This window comes from Capsicum annuum, chromosome 1, assembly GCF_002878395.1.
Source record: "Capsicum annuum cultivar UCD-10X-F1 chromosome 1, UCD10Xv1.1, whole genome shotgun sequence".
In the NCBI taxonomy this organism is placed as follows: Eukaryota; Viridiplantae; Streptophyta; class Magnoliopsida; order Solanales; family Solanaceae; genus Capsicum; species Capsicum annuum.
The window spans coordinates 13,949,662-13,967,434 of NC_061111.1; the positions used below are offsets into that span (position 1 = coordinate 13,949,662).

At 38.2% G+C, this 17,773-nt stretch overlaps 2 protein-coding genes across 5 annotated transcripts; both read left to right on the forward strand.

Moving 5' to 3' along the window:
* Nucleotides 1-876: 876 nt before the first annotated feature.
* Nucleotides 877-13,738, forward strand: LOC107868726 (SUPPRESSOR OF ABI3-5). Of its 4 annotated transcripts, none has more exons than XM_016715391.2 (17): nt 878-1,018; nt 3,125-3,259; nt 3,456-3,496; nt 3,733-3,942; nt 4,054-4,474; nt 4,557-4,628; nt 4,744-4,836; nt 4,917-4,996; nt 5,508-5,661; nt 6,459-6,543; nt 7,150-7,241; nt 7,321-7,389; nt 9,195-9,365; nt 10,265-10,448; nt 11,138-12,085; nt 12,390-12,571; nt 13,168-13,738. In XM_016715391.2, exons 2-17 carry the CDS (start codon nt 3,203-3,205, stop codon nt 13,345-13,347), a joined length of 3,039 nt encoding a protein of 1,012 aa, XP_016570877.2. In that variant the 5' UTR covers nt 878-1,018; nt 3,125-3,202; the 3' UTR covers nt 13,348-13,738. The 4 variants fall into 4 exon arrangements, with proteins under 4 accessions (XP_016570873.2, XP_016570875.2, XP_016570877.2 ...); XM_047394197.1 differs by having other exon boundaries at nt 905-1,018; nt 5,511-5,661; XM_016715387.2 differs by having other exon boundaries at nt 877-1,018; nt 3,733-4,474.
* A 147-nt stretch (nt 13,739-13,885) lies between these two features.
* LOC107868740 (pentatricopeptide repeat-containing protein At3g29230-like) lies at nt 13,886-17,464 on the forward strand. The gene has a single exon (XM_016715397.2). It carries the CDS (start codon nt 14,982-14,984, stop codon nt 16,908-16,910), a length of 1,929 nt encoding a protein of 642 aa, XP_016570883.1. The 5' UTR covers nt 13,886-14,981; the 3' UTR covers nt 16,911-17,464.
* The last annotated feature ends 309 nt before the right edge of the window (nt 17,465-17,773 follow it).

Here is a 17,773-nt window from a genome sequence, read left to right on the forward strand (position 1 = left end):
GACTTTTTTTTCTAAAGTTTTATTATTCTAACAAGGGATCATTGCTAATTATTCCTTTTTAAAGTTAGAGCATAATTTGATTTAAAATTCTTACTTTATTTTTAATGAACTTTTTTTTTTTATAATCATGCAAGTATTTTAATTTTTTCATGATCATAAGTCCAAAAGTCTTATAACATTTAAAATCACTAATTTAAAAGAACTTTTAATGAGTTGTCAGATTTTGAATAAATTATTTTAATATTATAATATGTTTGTTTATAGTTGTATCCTTACAAACCTATCCATCAAAGCGTTTGGCGATTTATCAAAAACTTATACTAAATATTAGTGTTCTACCCCGAGTTATAAGACAAGTTCATTTTAGTGATTCGTTTAAAAGTGAATTTCATTTTTTGATGAAAATTCTTATGATCTTTTTAAAAATGTGATTAAAACTTGTAAATAGTGACATGTACGTCTCTGATTTAAGTGAAAAATAAGATAACATTAATCATATAATTGTCCTTCAAAATGACTAGAGCTTTAATATTTGGTCTTACAATCAAATTTATACCTAATGGCGCATGAGTTCAAGAAAACAAGATATAACTCGTACGATATTGCGATATAATCATACAAAATTATAGTACCTCACAAAAAGATAATTTGCCTTGTGATGGTAGAGGTTACGCAGATATTACCACTACCTCATGGAGGTATGAAGGCCGTTTTCGAAAGACTTAGGTTAGGCCAGAAATGCAAATGACCCAACAAAATAGCATTTGTGTGGGCTTGACTATTAGGCCATGTGGATTCGAACTCACAAGCCCAAACCCTTCTTTACCCGCTGGGGAGACCCGACCCGAATGCACCTGCAATTGCGGGCCCAAATTTCACCTTAAAGCACAAATTTCTTCTTCTATCAAATTAACCAAGCTTTTTTCCATCGGCGGCGAAAGCTTTTGCTCCATTTTCATCTCAATCTCCGGCAGCTTTTCCGGCGACTTATCGGCGATCGATTTTCAATAACTGATTTGTAAGATCCCCTATTTCTGTTTTTCCCCAAAAAACAAAACCCTAAAAAAGTTGGTCTTTTTTTTTTCTAGTTTGTTGTGAATTATCTTTCAATGTTTTTTTTTTGTGTGTTTTTGATTTGTTATTGTAATAATTAAGCTTTATTATAGCTAAATTTATGGTTTTCTGGGTTATTTTTACATGTTAATTTGTAGTTTAATGTGGTGTGGCTTAGTGGTCAATGGTTCAAATCCAAGCAGAGACAAAAATATTATTAGGGATTTCTTTTCTATCTATCCTAGCCTTGGTGGATGGATTTACCTGTTACCTGTTGCTCTGTGTGTGTGTGTTGGGGGGGGGGGGGGGGGGGGGGCAAAGTCTCCGGCGGAATTAGTTGAGGGGCGCGAAAGCTGGTCAGGACACCACCATCGTGAAAAAAGATATGTAGTTTAATGTGTTAATTTTTGCCGGTTGTTTTTGAGTGACTATTGGTAATCAATTTGTGGATATATTCAACGAATGGAACAAAGGGGATGTCAGGGTTCTGTCATGGACCAGGAGGTCTACGGGTTTGAGCCGTAGAAACAACCTCTTGCAGAAATGCAGGTACGCTGCATACAGTAGACCACATCTTGTGGTCTGGCCCTTCCTCAGATCCGTGCACAGCGGGAGCTTAGTGCACCGGGATGACCTTTTTAATATATATTGCGAAACGAAGTAGATAAAAATTTGAGTTATTTTCAAGCTTCAAAGCTAATGGCAACTATTTTTATAGGTTATAGTACCCTCTTTTGAATAGTTATAATCAGCTTTTAGATTGAAATTATATAGAAAAAAGAACAATCTTTTTGTTTACCAAAATCATTATTCAAGGATATGTTCACATTTCTTATCATATTTACATGGTGTTAGATTTAATTTTTCCTTTCAAAGTTAATGGCAACTATTTTTATAGGCTTTAGTACCATTTTTTTGAATAGGGTTAATCAACTTTTGGATTGAAAAGACTAAAGAATAAGAAAAAAAACAATTGTTTTTGTTTACCAAGGCCATTATTCAAGGATATGCTCACATTTCTTATCATATGTTACCATTGAATAGTTTTGAAGTATTTTTTCATTTGATTTGATTTCAATTTTCATCAGTGTTGTTGCTGTTACTCTCAATTTTTAGTTATCTGATATGGGAGATTTGAATGTTTGTATAGAGTAACCATCACTGGTTTGTGCCGCTAAATTTGTTTGTTTGTTTTTGGACCTCACCCAATGTGCCCACTTTACTGCTCAACTCTTGTGTCCCTCTTAGCATAACTGAGCGTAGATGCGAGTTTGCACTTGTTTTATCATCTAGATTGGATGCAGCATGGAAGTTGCAAAGAAAGCCGGGTAGAATAGTGAATTGTAATCAACAATTTTAATGTTCTCCTACAGTAATAGTATTTCCTTTGTTCTTCAATATGAACAACTACCTCCACAGATCACTGCCTTGAATTTAGCTTCTATGCTATTTGGTCAAATGGGGTACATGTGGAGATGCTGACATGTATACATGTGTCCATCGTTTACACGAGGACTTATAGACAAAGCACAAGGTCATTCCTTGTCCTTCCAGAATGCTGGTACATACACATTTTATTTTCATATTAGACTAAGTATGCTTTGAAGAGAAAGTTACCATTATGGGGTAGTTGGAGCTCCGCAGGATCTCTATTCCGAAATATTGTACATTTAGTAGATTTTTCTACTTGACTGTGGTATAGTGGTTTGACCCTTCTAAATGCACAGACATCGACTTTTCTGAGATGGGCATTTGCTTTATTTGTGCTTCTGCTGCGGTAGTCTTTTTTGTTGATGTGGTGATGTCCTTTTGTAGTGTGACTTTCTAATTTTGAACAACCAAGAACCATTATCTTTCTCCGAGAGATTAGTAATCTCTTCAGGTTCAGATGATATTCAGTAACATTATATCTGATGTTCCTACATGAAGATCTTAGTTGTACGTTACAATGTTTCAAGAGTTGTTCTGGGAAGATTTTGATTTTGTGGATTCCAATAAAGGGGAGGCCAAATCATGACGATTGTTTCCTGGTTCATGGTGGCTTGACTATCTGTTTGTGCATGCATTACAGGAAAGCCTTACAGTCATCTTGCAGCTGATACTTCAAAAAAGAACATCAAGAGTTCTGCAGGAATAACACCAGTGGCTCATGCAAGAAATGGATCCTGGTCGATATGGCCCCCATCAAGGATGGGAAAATAACAGTGTAATTGTGGTTTCCTTCTTAATCACATAATGGATATACAAGAAACTAGGGTCATGTGACTGTCCAAAACTTTTCCAGTATCTCTTAAAGAACATTGAATGAAAGCCGTGGGAGAGTGAGGATGTGGAATGGATTTGCCTAAACTTCCATCCATGATTTTAACTTGCTGACACAACTTATTCTCTTGAATCCACAGGCTTTGGAGGGTTATAGAGGAGTTCATGAACCAGATTTCCGGTGAGTGTTACCATTTTTCACCAAAAGGGTAATCAAATTGCTTGATGGTTAATTTAAATTTATATCCCTGAGACTTTAAATAATATTTTACTTGTCACCTCTATAGCATTATAACATTTAACAGACTCAATTTTTTAATGTACTTGGCTTATTAGGTTGGTACTTGAAGCTTCATTTCTTCCGTTATTTCTTCGCATTTTTTTTCCTATTTGTCTTGCCTCATGTTTTTTTGGCAGGGGTGGTGGTTCTTATGATGATAGGAGGTTTCTAGACGATAGATTTTCAAGGGATGGTGTTTATCCACGGGGTGCCTATCACCGTGATATACTGGAAGGAGAGCACTACCCTCATCCACCAATAGCCGTTGGACACTGGCCTCAGACAAGGAGAAGAAGTTATGAAGAAGATTACCCTGTGGAGAGGGATTCCAGGAGGCATGAGAAGCCGTACGTTGATTCATATCACGAAATTCGTGAAGCTGATAAGTATCATGAGATTAACACATTCAGAGATGGTTATCGCAGTTTTGACAGCTATCCTGATGCTGGATTTGACAGGCCTTCTAGGTATGGGGGACGGGAGCATGATGACCCCTATGATGATTATGACTACAAACATCGTATGGCACACACTAACAGAGAGGATAGCCGTGAAAGAGACTATGAGTACAGTAGATATAGCTATGACTCAGACTATGAACGAGGCAGTAGGAGAGATGGTAATTGGAGACGACGTGAATCCCGTGAGCGTGAACGTGACAAAGGATCGAGTCGTGAGAGGGATCCGAGTCCATATAGAAGGCATGAGCGTTCCCGCTCCCGTTCTCGAGGTCATGATGATCGTCTGAGGTCAAGGTCTCCTCGGAGTCGAAGTCATAGTCGCAGTCACAGAGAGGACAGTTATGATGATATCCGGTGCGATAGAAGTGAGAGACGAAGAGAGCGTGATGATAAAAGATACCATGACAATTATTCTGTTGTATGTTTCCTGTTTCCTATGTTGCACTTCCCATTTGCTTTTATGTTCGGAGGGTGTCATGGCTTCTGTTATTTTAATGTAGGCTCCTTCAGCGACTGTTGTTGTCAAAGGCCTTTCACAGAAAACTACTGAAGAAGATTTGTATCAGATCCTTGTACTCTCTCTGTTACCTCTTGTTCTCGCTCAACTCATGTGTTACTTGTTGCCCACCCACTTCAGCTGTATTTGTGCTCTCAAATTTCTCCCATTGTTATGCTTTTCTCCTTTAGGCTGAGTGGGGCCCCCTGCGGCATGTTCGTGTGATCAAAGAGCGAAATTCTGGCATTTCTCGTGGATTTGCTTTTATTGATTTCCCTTCCATGGTATGAAAAATTAATTATATACAAATGTCACATTGTCCATGTTATTATTGCACATGATTGAACTTAGTCCCGTGAAATAGGATGCGGCCCAAGCAATGATGGACAAACTTGGTGATGAGGGGCTAGTTGTGGATGGTAGGAAGCTTTTTTTTGAGTACAGGTAAATATAATTTTGTTGCATTCGAAGGCAGTAATTAGTTATCTTTGTTATCATTGCCAGTTCACCAGAGCAAAATTTACTCTTTGGCACTTCTTTTCATGGTATATTATAGACATCCATTTTGCACTTTTTCATAGAATTTTGACTCCCTCTGGAGATAGGAAAGGAAAGGAGTAAGAGAACAGAAAATAGTTCTCTTCCTTTGGGACAGGAAAAGAAAGTAAAGAAGGGTAAGATATATCCAATATGCCCCCGTTCAGCTTCTCCTGATATTTTATTTTATATTTATTCCCCAACTGATCAGGGCAGGAATTAATATTCTTCAACTTCCTCTGTTATTTTCATCTTTTATTTTCTGCAAATTTAGACGAACTGCAATTTCGTTTTCTTAGTAGTAGAGATACCATGTAATTCACCAATTTTAGATATTACTTTTGGTATTTCTGCTTAATATGCTTTGATAGCACCCCAAAGTTTTAACTAACTGAACTTCTTTTTTGTTGTTTGGCAGTAGCAAGCCAACAGGAGGGCCCGGCGTGCCTGGTGGTTTAGACAGCGCTTCAAGATCTAACCATGGTCACCACCGGAGCATCACTGTTCCATCTGATTGGATGTGTATCATCTGTGGATGTGTGAATTTTGCACGGCGGACGTCTTGCTTTCAGGTTCTATATTTGTTACCCTATTTTTATAGTAATACACCTTTTTATTTGATAATCTAGGTTGATAAAAGCCCTCTGTTACCAGCAAGCTCTATTTTATTAGGGGAAGAAAATAACTATAATTTATGACAAAAGTAAAGTATTAGTGTTGTAAGTTGCTTTCACTTTGGTCGAAGTCACCAAGTATCCAAGACATGCACACACCCAATACTCACAGTGAAAGGACTCTCAGAGAAAATAGAATGAGTTGGTGACTTTTCACCTTTATAATTTTCCAGTCCCCCTAAATGGTGGTAACTTTTTAATTTTTTCACCGTTTGGGGTCATAGCCTTTTGTTTTTAAGAAACAAGATTTACACTTGTTTGTTGGCAAAAATTGTTGCATCATCACAGCCCCGTCCTTTGTGTTTATACATCATATATGAAGATGTCTATTTATGTGATTTTTAAATTTTATTGACGTAAGACTGAACTACATTTGTTATTTATGTCGATCTAGTTAACAGATGCAAATTTGTCTTGTATGCATGGCTTGTAGCGAGAGATTGTAGAGAGAGAGAGAACTGGAGTTAAGAATGCTGTAATTTGTGTTCAAAATAATAACAGCCTACTTTGGTTGTCTTGATTTTGTTTTACTTGACACCAATCAGACAATTTTTTATCTGCAGTCTGGCCAATATCTTGTCTGAGTTGTTCGTAGATATATGATTTAGATCCAAAGTGCACAAATTTCTTCGTGATTTGATTGACTTGATCTTGTGATAGCCATGAGTGATGCTGTTTTCTTCTCTTTGGACCAGTGTAATGAGCCACGGACAGATGATGCTCCTCCGGCAGACATGGGATCATCAAATTCTAGCTCTGTGGGGAGGAGAGGTGAAGCAGGTAGCTTATATATGCTATGTTCAGCTTTTATCTAGGCTCTATTTGGAACATCCAAGTATGAACAGATTGGATTGGATTCGGTATAAAAGTAATTTATGTCCAGCATAATCTAATTTGATTTTGGTCCTTGTTTCTTAAAATGTGATAGTGACACGAGATTTGACCTAATCTTGTTTTGGAGTGTTATTGGTTTTTGGGGATTTATATTATTACCACCTTTATGCCTGTTTCTCTTCCCATTTCTCTGTATATCTTTTCCATTTCTCTTACCCCAATATTTCCGTTCCATCTCAAAAAGAAAAATGGAGGAAAGACAGACTTGGGAAGAGAAATAGGTATAAAGGTGGTTTGTCTTTGGGATAAGAGAACCAAAAATTTAGTTTCGGCACTCCAAACTTTTAGGCCTTATTCTTTGGACCAAATCCAACTTATGGCCATTGCAGGATAAGCTTGATCCTAAAATAATGATCAGGTTCTTGCCAAACTAGGATTAGAGAATGGGACTGGAGTTGCTTTCCCGCTTAATCCAGATTAAGGGAGTCCCTATCCCCAAATGAGGAACTTAATTAGCATATTTGGATTAATCATAATTTGATACATTAACAGGTCCCACACATGTCTTGGTTGTCCGTGGATTAGACGAAAATGCAGATGAGGAAATGCTTCGTTATGAATTTTCCAAACATGCTCCTATTAAGGTGAATTTTTTCTGCAGCGTCTGCCGTTCATGTGCTTCCTGACTCCTATTGGGCGGTCTAACATCTCTAATATGTGCAGGATCTCCGTCTTGTTAGAGACAAGTTCACTCACGTTTCGAGGGGATTTGCTTTTGTGCACTTCTATTCGGTGCGTGTACTTTTGGTTGTTATTGAAGCAATTAAATATTTATCTATGGAACAGAGTATCACTAGTAGTAGTCATTTGTCTTTTTGGGCTCCATGGAAAGTTTATATGAATATCTATTTTGAGAAGTTTGTATAAAATACATTTTCAGTTTTTTGTAGATCATGTTGGTGATTAGGAAGATTGAATACCAATTTTTTGGGGGAAAAGACATAAATTACTGCCTAAACGTGTTACTTGTCCTGGAAAATCACTTGCACACTTTTAACTTTATTATTGTCCCCCTTAAACCCCCCCATTCTTGTTTGAAGCTATACTAAGACCCCAATAAAATGATACAACTAGATTTGGTCCAGGCTTTGTGCACAAACATGCACGGAATAACACTTGTTCTATTTTTGTAAACTTCTTTTCTCTTTTTCCTTATAACCCCTCCTTCCCGTACCTCCTCCTCTCCTCTCATCTCTTCATTTATACAAATCTTACACCACTCATCAAAGCTTCCTTCTCTCCCCTATTCTGTCTTTTCTTCATCTAAACAAACACAAACCCATCCACCAATCACTGTTGCCTCCCTCTTTCTCTGTCACCTTTTCGCGGTTGTAAACCTCTTCCCATGAACTTCCAGTGTCCCTATCTGATCGTAATAGCATCCCTATCTAATAGGCATCCTCCCTCCCTTGCTAAATTAAGGCTAAGGTGGTTTCAATCAGAGGACCATTCTTTTTCTGAATATGTTGGCAAATTAAGTTTATTGAAAAAGGAAGCTGGGTTTGTGACGACCACAAAAAAGGTTCTGAAATGTTAAAAGAATAGGAAACACAAAACTAATGGAAATTCCAGTCATGCCACCAGCTTTCAGTCGATATCCGTCACTCGTGTGATGGTGATAATATTTCATATGCAAGATTGATTGCACATTTAATGCTGTAGAAAATTGAGAATAATCTGATTCTGATGAGTCACATATAACTCTCATCAGTAATGTTTTGTAATTAAGTATCACGGTGGACAAAAGTTTATGCATCTGGTGAGAAAATAATGGTGCAAAGCATAAGCAAAACCATGTAGAACTGTGTCTTCAGCTTTAGTAATTGAGTTCCTTTTTTTTAGTTCATCTGAAGTGATCCTAAGATGCTAATGGACTTTTTTAAGTTAGACTGTCGAAATGTCCGAGTACAATTTATAAAGTGAAAATGATGAAGTGATGGTTGGGTTGGACTGTTAATTTTTATGGGAAAAAAGGAGCTAATGTATGGATATACTAAACAGGTCGTTAGTGTGAGAGAATAGTGTGATTGGGTGTAGAAGAAAGAACATTAAAGTGACATTAGTGTTGCCACGTGCATGTAAGGGAAAAAAAGTACGCATTGGCCTAAAAAGTTCTAACCTATCTTCAATGCTCTTCATGCGTTTAACAGGAGGTGAGCCGACTGCCTTTGCAATGTGGCAGCGTAGGGCGGTTGTAGTATCACTTTTAACAGGAGGAACGAAGTTCTAGGTGTGCAAATGGTTTCTTGAGGAAGTTTAGGGAGATCAATTTAAATTTCTTCCCATATTTTCTGTAATTCTTATGAGTTAAGATTTCATTCACAAAAGGGAACAATATACATGGTGGGTTCATGTTGTATTTTGTGATTGTCATGTATAATATTTTCCATTTTCGGCATTGCTTAGAGGCTTGTGGCGTTGAGATATTAGTTTTTATTTGTTAATGAGCTAATTTGATGAAGTGGGTACTAGGAATTTTACTCCTTTATTGGGGTGAAAGTGTTTATTCTTAATTGTGCTATTTTGATGTATTTCAGGTGGAGGAAGCTACTAAAGCTCTTGAAGCAACAAATGGAACAACTTTAGAGAAGAATGGGCAGATTCTTAGAGTAGCGTATGCAAAGAGTATCCTAGGACCAGGATCTGGTGCTTCTCAGGCTAGCAGCCTTGCTGCTGCTGCTATTGAAGCAGCAACTTTTTCTCAACAGGTTCTCTTCCCCTCTAACTTGGCTATAACTTTGTTAACTTGTTCTTTGTAATAATCCTGAGAGCAGGTTCTTGTCATAGATAAACTTTTGTTATCATGGGTCAATTTGTTACCCACAGATACCTTTGTAAGATGGAGATAATTTTATTTTATTTTTGGAATGGTTAGATGGAGATAACCTTCCACAAGTAATTTTTGTTTGAATGGGTGAACATATTCCAGTCATATCTGCTTAATAGCTCAAGCTGATTAAATCACATGTAGTGCAGTTGATCTGAATGTATCATTCAAATAAATTAAGATATCCCATCCATTTCCCAAATTTATAAACATCATTCATCCATTTATCATATGTATTGGAGACTTCCATAGTGTTATCGTTTTTTTGGGGTGCTTTCACCAAATCAGTAAAATTTAACTTCCTGTGCTTGTAATCAATTTCATTTCATTAAGCTGACATGGGCTGTGATTCCTCCTTTATTGGGGGTGTGCTTTTTTTTTTTTTTTTTTTTGTTTTTGTTGAGGGGGGTGGTTGGGGGGGGGGGGGGGGGGGGGGGGGGGGCTGATACCGGTTGTAATATATGGAAGTAAAAGCTGCCTACTCTTGTTTTATGCATATATACAACAGTTTTTTTTTGTTTTTTTTAAGTTCTCATCCGCAGCAAGATGGGGGATGAGACAGGGAGGCTGTTGCTGCTAGGAAAAAGCTTTGAATGTCCTAGGCATTGTGTAGTTTGCAGCTTGCGTTTACATTGGTTGGATGTAGACGGCTGTTCATCTTTCAGTATAGGACTGTAAAATGTTGATGCTGTAATTGATGCACATTAGCTCATTTATATTATCCGACACATGAAGATGTCAAGTGACACGTGTCTAATTATACCTCCTCCATGCTTTTAGTATGATGCTGTTGGATGGGCACCAAAAGAATATAATCCCGATGACAAACTGTCCGCTGGTGGACGAGAACACAGTAGAGAAGTTGCTGGTCAAAATTCTGCTCCACAATCTGGATTTGTATGGGATGAAACCTCTGGCTATTATTATGATGCCACTTCTGGTTTCTATTATGATGGAAATACAGGTTTGTTTTCACTTTGTGTTAAAGTACCGTACACTTTGTGTTGTATAGAGATTTAGTCTGGTTAAACACACTATTAGCATATGATATTTAAACTAACATGCACTGGTAGACATTTTATCTACTCACTCTTTGTGCGTTTTGGGTGCCATGGGTTTGTATTGCAGTCTAAGGGATACTTCAAAGGTCCATCTAGTAGATAATTTGCAGATCTAGATGCCCATCAAGTCGACTCCTGAATGTAAAAAGTTGGTAAAAATGAAATATTTATTTTCGCTCACCAAATTTCAACTATTTTTTCTAGTAAAATTCATGTCCCCACACAATTTCAACTTTCAAATAAACCCTTTTCAACTTCAACTTAAAATCATCTTTTTTTTTTTCAACTTCAACCAAATATTGTTGAAACACCTGTGTCTTTTAAGAGTGTGGAAGGTTTGAATCTTTCCAGAGGTGTGTACCATTGGGTAGTCTTGTTGAACCTATTTTTACGTGATGTCTTGCTGCAATTATGTTAATTATACTCGCTCTATCTTTCTATTTTACTTCATCTTTCGTTTCTCTCTCTATTCTCAAGTTAGAATTTGTCTTTGGAGCTGGATTATGTATGAAAGGTCTTGATAATAAACCCTAGTACGTAGTTACCGGTGTAAGTAAAAGATGACACTATCACAATAACTCTTGCTTTGCAGGGTTATATTATGACGGTAACAATGGAGTCTGGTATTCTTATGATCAGAAGACTCAGCAATATGTACCCTGCACAAACCAGAATGAGAACAAACCAGCAGCAGGACAAGCTGAAACTGCCAAGTCGTCTGATGCCGCAAACACTAAGAAAGTCGTTATATCTGCCCCAGCTTCTACAATAGCTGGTGAGAAGGCTGCCTCACTGCCAGATGCTATCCAGGCTGCTGCCTCTGCAGCAATAGCTGCTGAAAAGAAAGAAAAGGAGAAGGCTAAAGAGATAAAACTTGCTTCAAAGAGCAGCATCCTTGCGAATAAGAAGAAAATGAGTAATGTATTGTCAATGTGGAAGCAAAGAAGTCATGAAGGCCAAGCCCCCCGTGTGGCGCTTGATGACGGCCAGGCAGTGGGTGAAGACAGATCTAACTCAGTAGGACCAGCTGCAAAGACTAAGTTAAAAGCTGAGACCTTGACAGCTAGAGAGAATCCTACAGCCAGTTCAGGACTTGTAGGTAGCTCAAGTTTTCAATCTGTGAGCTCCGAGTCTCAGGACAAGCCTAGGTCTCTGACTAACAGCTCTGGGGGTACTCTGAAGGGCGTTATAAGAGGTTCTGGTTTAGGAGTGGTGAAATCAGATACTCTATATGCAGGATCATCCGGAAGTGAATCTACATCACATATTATGCCACCAACCTCAGGTCCATCTTCATTAATAAATGCAGATGCCTCTGCAGCACCCTTTAGGACAGATGCATCGGCATTGGGCTCTTATACGCCCCCAGTACCGGCTGGTAGTAAAAGAAGGTTCTCGGAGATGCCATCACAGCCTCCTCCGTCTATTAAGGAACAGTCTCAAGCTACTACTACATACCGAGATCGCGCTGCTGAGCGGAGGAGCTTATATGGTTCATCTTCAGCTTTTGGAGATGATGCATCAGATCATGGAGATTCAAGTAAGATTTTATAGAGCATTTTGGGCTAAAACCATTTGTTTCGAAGTCGTCTCAGCTTTGTATCTCTTCTCTTCTCTCTCCCTCTCTTCTCCTGGTTTCGCATGCATTATGGGTTCCGTAAGTGTGTCTCTTCATCACTATTATAGGATGTAATTCTTCCGTAGTCGAGAACTTTTCTATAGACCCAGACCTTGCTAGTTGGAAAACTTCAAAAAATGAAGATTGCAATGGTGGTTGCTAGATTTGTTTGGATTCGTATTAACTTGTGAGAAAATTTGTTTTCTATTATTGCTTGGGCTTCAAGATCGGGACTCCACATTCAGAAGAGGTGTTTCTGATCCAACTCCTTTCCCCCCTGGTGTTGGAGGTGGACGTAGTGCAGAAGCAAATAGTCAGAGCTTTGAGGTTATCACTGCTGACAGGGCTATAGATGAGAGTAATGTGGGCAATCGTATGCTACGCAGCATGGGATGGCAGGAGGGCTTGGTATCATTTCTTACCCTAATACTCTCTGAGACTTCATTTCTATATTATTATCCCAAGCAAGTTTGGTTGGCCTGTCTCTATGGATCCTCAATGTGCATGTCGCTCCATTTAAGATCATCTCACTCCCACATTATATAAAATAAAATTTTACCAATACAACAAAAAGCACGAGTTCTCTATGAGCCTGTATATCTCTTACAAGACCAAGATACTCCTAGAAAACTTGCTAATATGTCTAAGATCCTATAGTAAACATGCTAGCATGTCTAAAACATATCCCAACATATTGGTAGCACCTATATAGATCTATTTATTCCCTTGTGCCCTATATAGATCCCAACTATAAGCTTATATTGGTTTTACTGATTTTAGAAAAAGTTTATATTGATTGCATCGGTCCGATCCTGCTAAATTGTTTATCATGGTTTACAACATTTTTTTTTCTCAAAACGATGTGGACAGACACTGCATTTTATGTGTCCTTGTATAAGTTCATGATTCCCAGGGTGTAAAATGGCAAATTGGTGTTCTTTCTCGTATCGCGAAGCCTGACTGTTTCGGGAATATTTTGGTGTCTTTTATTGTTATGAATTCAGGGATTGGGGAAGGATGGAAGTGGTATGGTAGAGCCAGTCCAAGCTCAAAGCACTGGACGTAGAGCCGGACTGGGAAGTCAGCCCAAGAAGGTGGACCCAGCCCTTGAAGCACAGTCTGGTGACAGTTACAAGACACTCATACAAAAAAGGGCTATTGCTAGGTTCAGAGAGATGTCATAAATAAAAAAAATATACAACCACCATGCCAGGAGGGAACTGGAGATGTTGGTTAGAAATGTTTCTGATTAGGTTAGGTATTTTGTTGATTTCTTTTTTAGTTTTTCATTGTGCTGTTGGATTCAGAAACTATTTAAAATGTGAAGGACGAGACAGTGGTTTTCTGCACTTATGCTGTAAACCGGCGAATGTTGAAGTTGGGATGTCTCACATGTGTACGCGTTTTGTGATGTAAAGAGTTCAGCCTCTCTGCGTTTTAGTAATGACTGTAATAGTGAAGTGCTTCATTTTTGATTGGGTACTTGAGTTGCCCCCACTGTTAGTTAAACAAAAATAATGTTGTAAGCTATTTTGGTTTGTTGACTATAAATAATGTAAAATTAATCGTGCGTCATTTGCAGCGTCGTTCAGTTTCAAAAAAAAATTGCCTGGGTTGTCAAATAGACTAACCTGTTTGGTTCCATAAAGTAGATCATTGGACATTCGCCTTGTACAACTGCTTCAAGGCCTTGCCTCATCTTCTTTTATTTTCACACGTACTTGTCAGCAATGTGTAAGACTTGCTGCCACTCGTCACTCAAATGCTGATCGGTACAACTTGGCGTGCTTGCTTATTTGTTTGTTTGTAAGGTCAATTTATATCCAGCCGCAACCTATTTCCTTGTAAAAGAAAGAAGGGCCCCTCAACTCAGTCTTCTTCATTGTATCTTTCAATTCTGTCATGAGCCGGGGGTCTAGGTATGAACTGCGTACACTTTATCCTCCTCAGATTTCATTTTGAGGAAATACACTGAGTATGTTGTTGTTGCATTGTATCTTTCAAAGACCCCCAGAATAAGTAGGAAGGCAGAGCAAGAGGTCTTGAAGTCTACCCGGTGTGGTCTTTGAATTGTTTACGGTCGTCTCTTTAATTTTTTATCAAGGTCAAATACATTCACAACCCCTAAAAGTTGTTACCATCTTTCATTTTGATAATCCTAAACCTATTAGACCCTCTTAACTTCAGTTAATGTGTGTGTAGTAAAACACGCACTTGCCAAGAGGCCGGTGCCTCTTTTGTTGAACTGAGGACAATTGATTTAATTCAACATATTTTAAGAAGCAACTTTAGGGAAAGAAAACAGATATTGTTGATACTTGAGCTAAGCAGGAAATTTACTCGTTTCTTTTAATTGAAAACTAAATAGGTTAAGTTGAGTATCAACAACTAACATCAAAATAAAGCAGTATTACTATAATGCGTCCTATGATATGGTGGACCAACATAGGTAATCTTCGAATAAAAAATTAGTACCGTCTTATTACTTGTTTGATTGCTAATTCAAAATACGTTAAATCAAAAATAGTAGCAGTATAAAGTCGAAAGTTATCCTCCAGAATAATGAAAATAACAAAAATATCTTTGTTGTTTGGTATGCGGATAGGACGCATATCCATGAGACTGTTTTATCCTACCTTCCATATGAGACAATAATTTCATCATTTTCGTACAAATAACTCCCATCAAACATGACATAAAGTTAAATTCAAAGTTTATCCAATCAAACCAAACGACCCCTAGAGACTTTAACTGGGACTTTCCCCCGTAAATTCAACAAGCAAATTCCATTGCCCGCCAATTCTCCCGGGAAGAAACAATGACCGTTAGATTCAAAAATTCGAAACAAACCCTCTCCCTTTCTTCCGAATACGTTAACAAATTCATCAAAACTCAAATAAACCTTTCGAAACTCACTCCAAAACTGTGGTCTAATAATCGTGATCATGATCATGTTGAATCTTTCGACTCATACAGCAATGGGGTTGTACATATTTTGACTTCAGGCCACCCAATTTTACGAATGCTAGATTCTTGCACAGCGAAATTGAGACAGTTTAATCAAGTACATGGACAACTCGTTGTTAGGGGTATTTTTCAACACCCTTTAGCTGCTGGTAGAGTTATGATGAAACTTTGCTCTTCAAGATCCACTTTGCATCATGCTGTAAAGATTTTTGAGAATCTTGAAACCCCAGATGCGTTTATTTGTAATACGATTATGAAAAGTTATGTGAATTTTGATGATCAAGAAAAGTGTTTGGGGTTTTATGCTGATCAGATGGTTAAAAATGGGATTTTTCAGAATCATTATACATTTCCGATATTGGTTAAGGCTTGTGCTGATTTGGGGAGGGTAAAAGAAGGGGAAATGATTCATGGTCATATAGTGAAATGTGGGTTTGAGTTGGATTTGTATATTAGGAATGTTTTGATTCATATGTATTCAGTTTGTTATCGGATTGGTGATGCACGGAAGGTGTTTGATTTAAGTTCTGACTCGGATTTGGTGACGTGGAATACTATGATTGACGGGTATGTGAAGAATGGTGAAGTGAATTATGCGCGTTGTGTTTTTGATGTAATGCCTGAAAGGGATATTTTTAGTTGGAATTCTATGTTATCGGGATATGTGGGGATTGGAGATATGGAAGCTGCAAATTTACTGTTTAGGGAGATGCCTTCGAGGGATATTGTTTCTTGGAATTGTTTGCTTGATGGATATGCAAGGACTGGAAATGTAGTAGCTGCTCGTGCTCTGTTTGAGCAGATGGATTATCGGAATGTAGTTTCTTGGACTACTTTAATGGCTCTTTATGTGCGGTTGAAGGACTATACGGGGTGTTTGGCATTGTTTGATATTATGATGCAAGACAGAGATATTCAGCCAAATGAGGCAATCCTTATGAGTGTTTTGACTGCTTGTGGACATTTAGGGAGACTTGATCGAGGAAAGTGGATACATTCATATATAAGATACAATGGAAGCATTAAGCCTGACGTGTTGCTCTCGACTTCCCTATTGACAATGTATGCTAAGTGCTGTGAGATGGATTTGGCGAAGGAGGTATTTGCTGAGATGCCAGAGAAAAGTGTTGTATCATGGAACTCTATGATCATGGGTTTCGGAACCCAAGGGCACGCTGAGGAAGCACTTGAAACATTCTTGGAGATGGAAAAAAGTGGAGTGATGCCTAATGGTGCTACATTCATTTGTGTTCTAAGTGCATGTACTCATTCAGGGATGGTATTAGAGGGCTGGTGGTATTTTAATGTGATGACTAGAATTTATAGAATAGAGCCGAAAGTTGAGCACTACGGCTGCATGATTGATCTTCTTGGGCGGGCTGGTTTGATGAGAGACTCTGAAGACCTCATCAAGAATATGCCCATGGACTCTGGACCTGCCTTATGGGGAGCTTTGCTTTCAGCTTGCAAGACCCACTCAAATCTGGAACTTGGTGAGATCATCGCCAAGAGATTAATTGAGAGGGACCCAGAGGATATTGGATCCTATGTGCTTCTATCCAACATATATGCTACACAAGAGAGGTGGGATGACGTGGAGAAGGTGAGAAAAATGATGGTTGTAAACGGTATTAGAAAGGAAGCAGGATCTAGCCTAGTCCAATTTGCAAACTCGGACATGTGGTGTTTTCCAGAAAATGTTTCAGTACATAAGAGAATTATGATGTATTCCATGTTGAGTGAGATGGGAGCTCAGATCAAATGCCAGAATGAAAGATGATGGAATGGAGGAACTAGACTATAATGGAATCAACAACAGAGACATGGATGCCAGTAGCAAATTGAGGACATCAAACTCGCAGAGCAAAACTGCAACAGCTTCCGAGCTAAGACTACGTTTCTTTGCATATTTCTGGTACAGCAGAAAATCAATCATGCTGTAGCTGTACATTATGCTTGTTTGAACGTCTACAACTGACCTGCAACTTTTATGGTGGGAAGAAGACTGACAACTGGAATAGAGAAAGCGAACATCATTGATGTGGAATTCTTGGAAGTTAAAATTTTTAAATTGGTTGAGATATCCTCAGATTGAAGAAAAACCACTAGTGGATAACTTAAGATCATCACACATTGCAGTGAAATCCCAAAATTGGCAGGAAGGGCATCTGAATAAGCTTAGTTTCTTACTTCGGTTTCTTTTTTCCATAATATATCTGAAGATTCTTCAGATTGAGATAGCTGATGTAGCTGTCTTCTATTGTATCTGTAACTATCACAGTTTTTCCCCTTTGTCTGTAACAACCACAGCTACTGTAGTATGTTTACAGTTAACTTCTTTGCCTGCCTCTTCTTCGTTACTTGTGGTATTATTAAGAGTTAAGAGGTTCTCCTGACTAGTGTCTTGTGACCAGGATTAATGTTCCATTTGTAGAGGCTAATTTGGGTGGCTGTATTCAGCTGTGCAGAAATCTGTATCCCGTTGTACCATTTATGTGAGATTCTATCCTTTTTTTGTATCTTCCAAAAAAGACACCTTTCTATATCAATTCAACTCCAAACTTCCAAATTTCATGCTTTTAACATTGTTTTATAGCCACAGAAATGCCATGACACATTTTAAGACCCCAAGTCCCAAAAGTC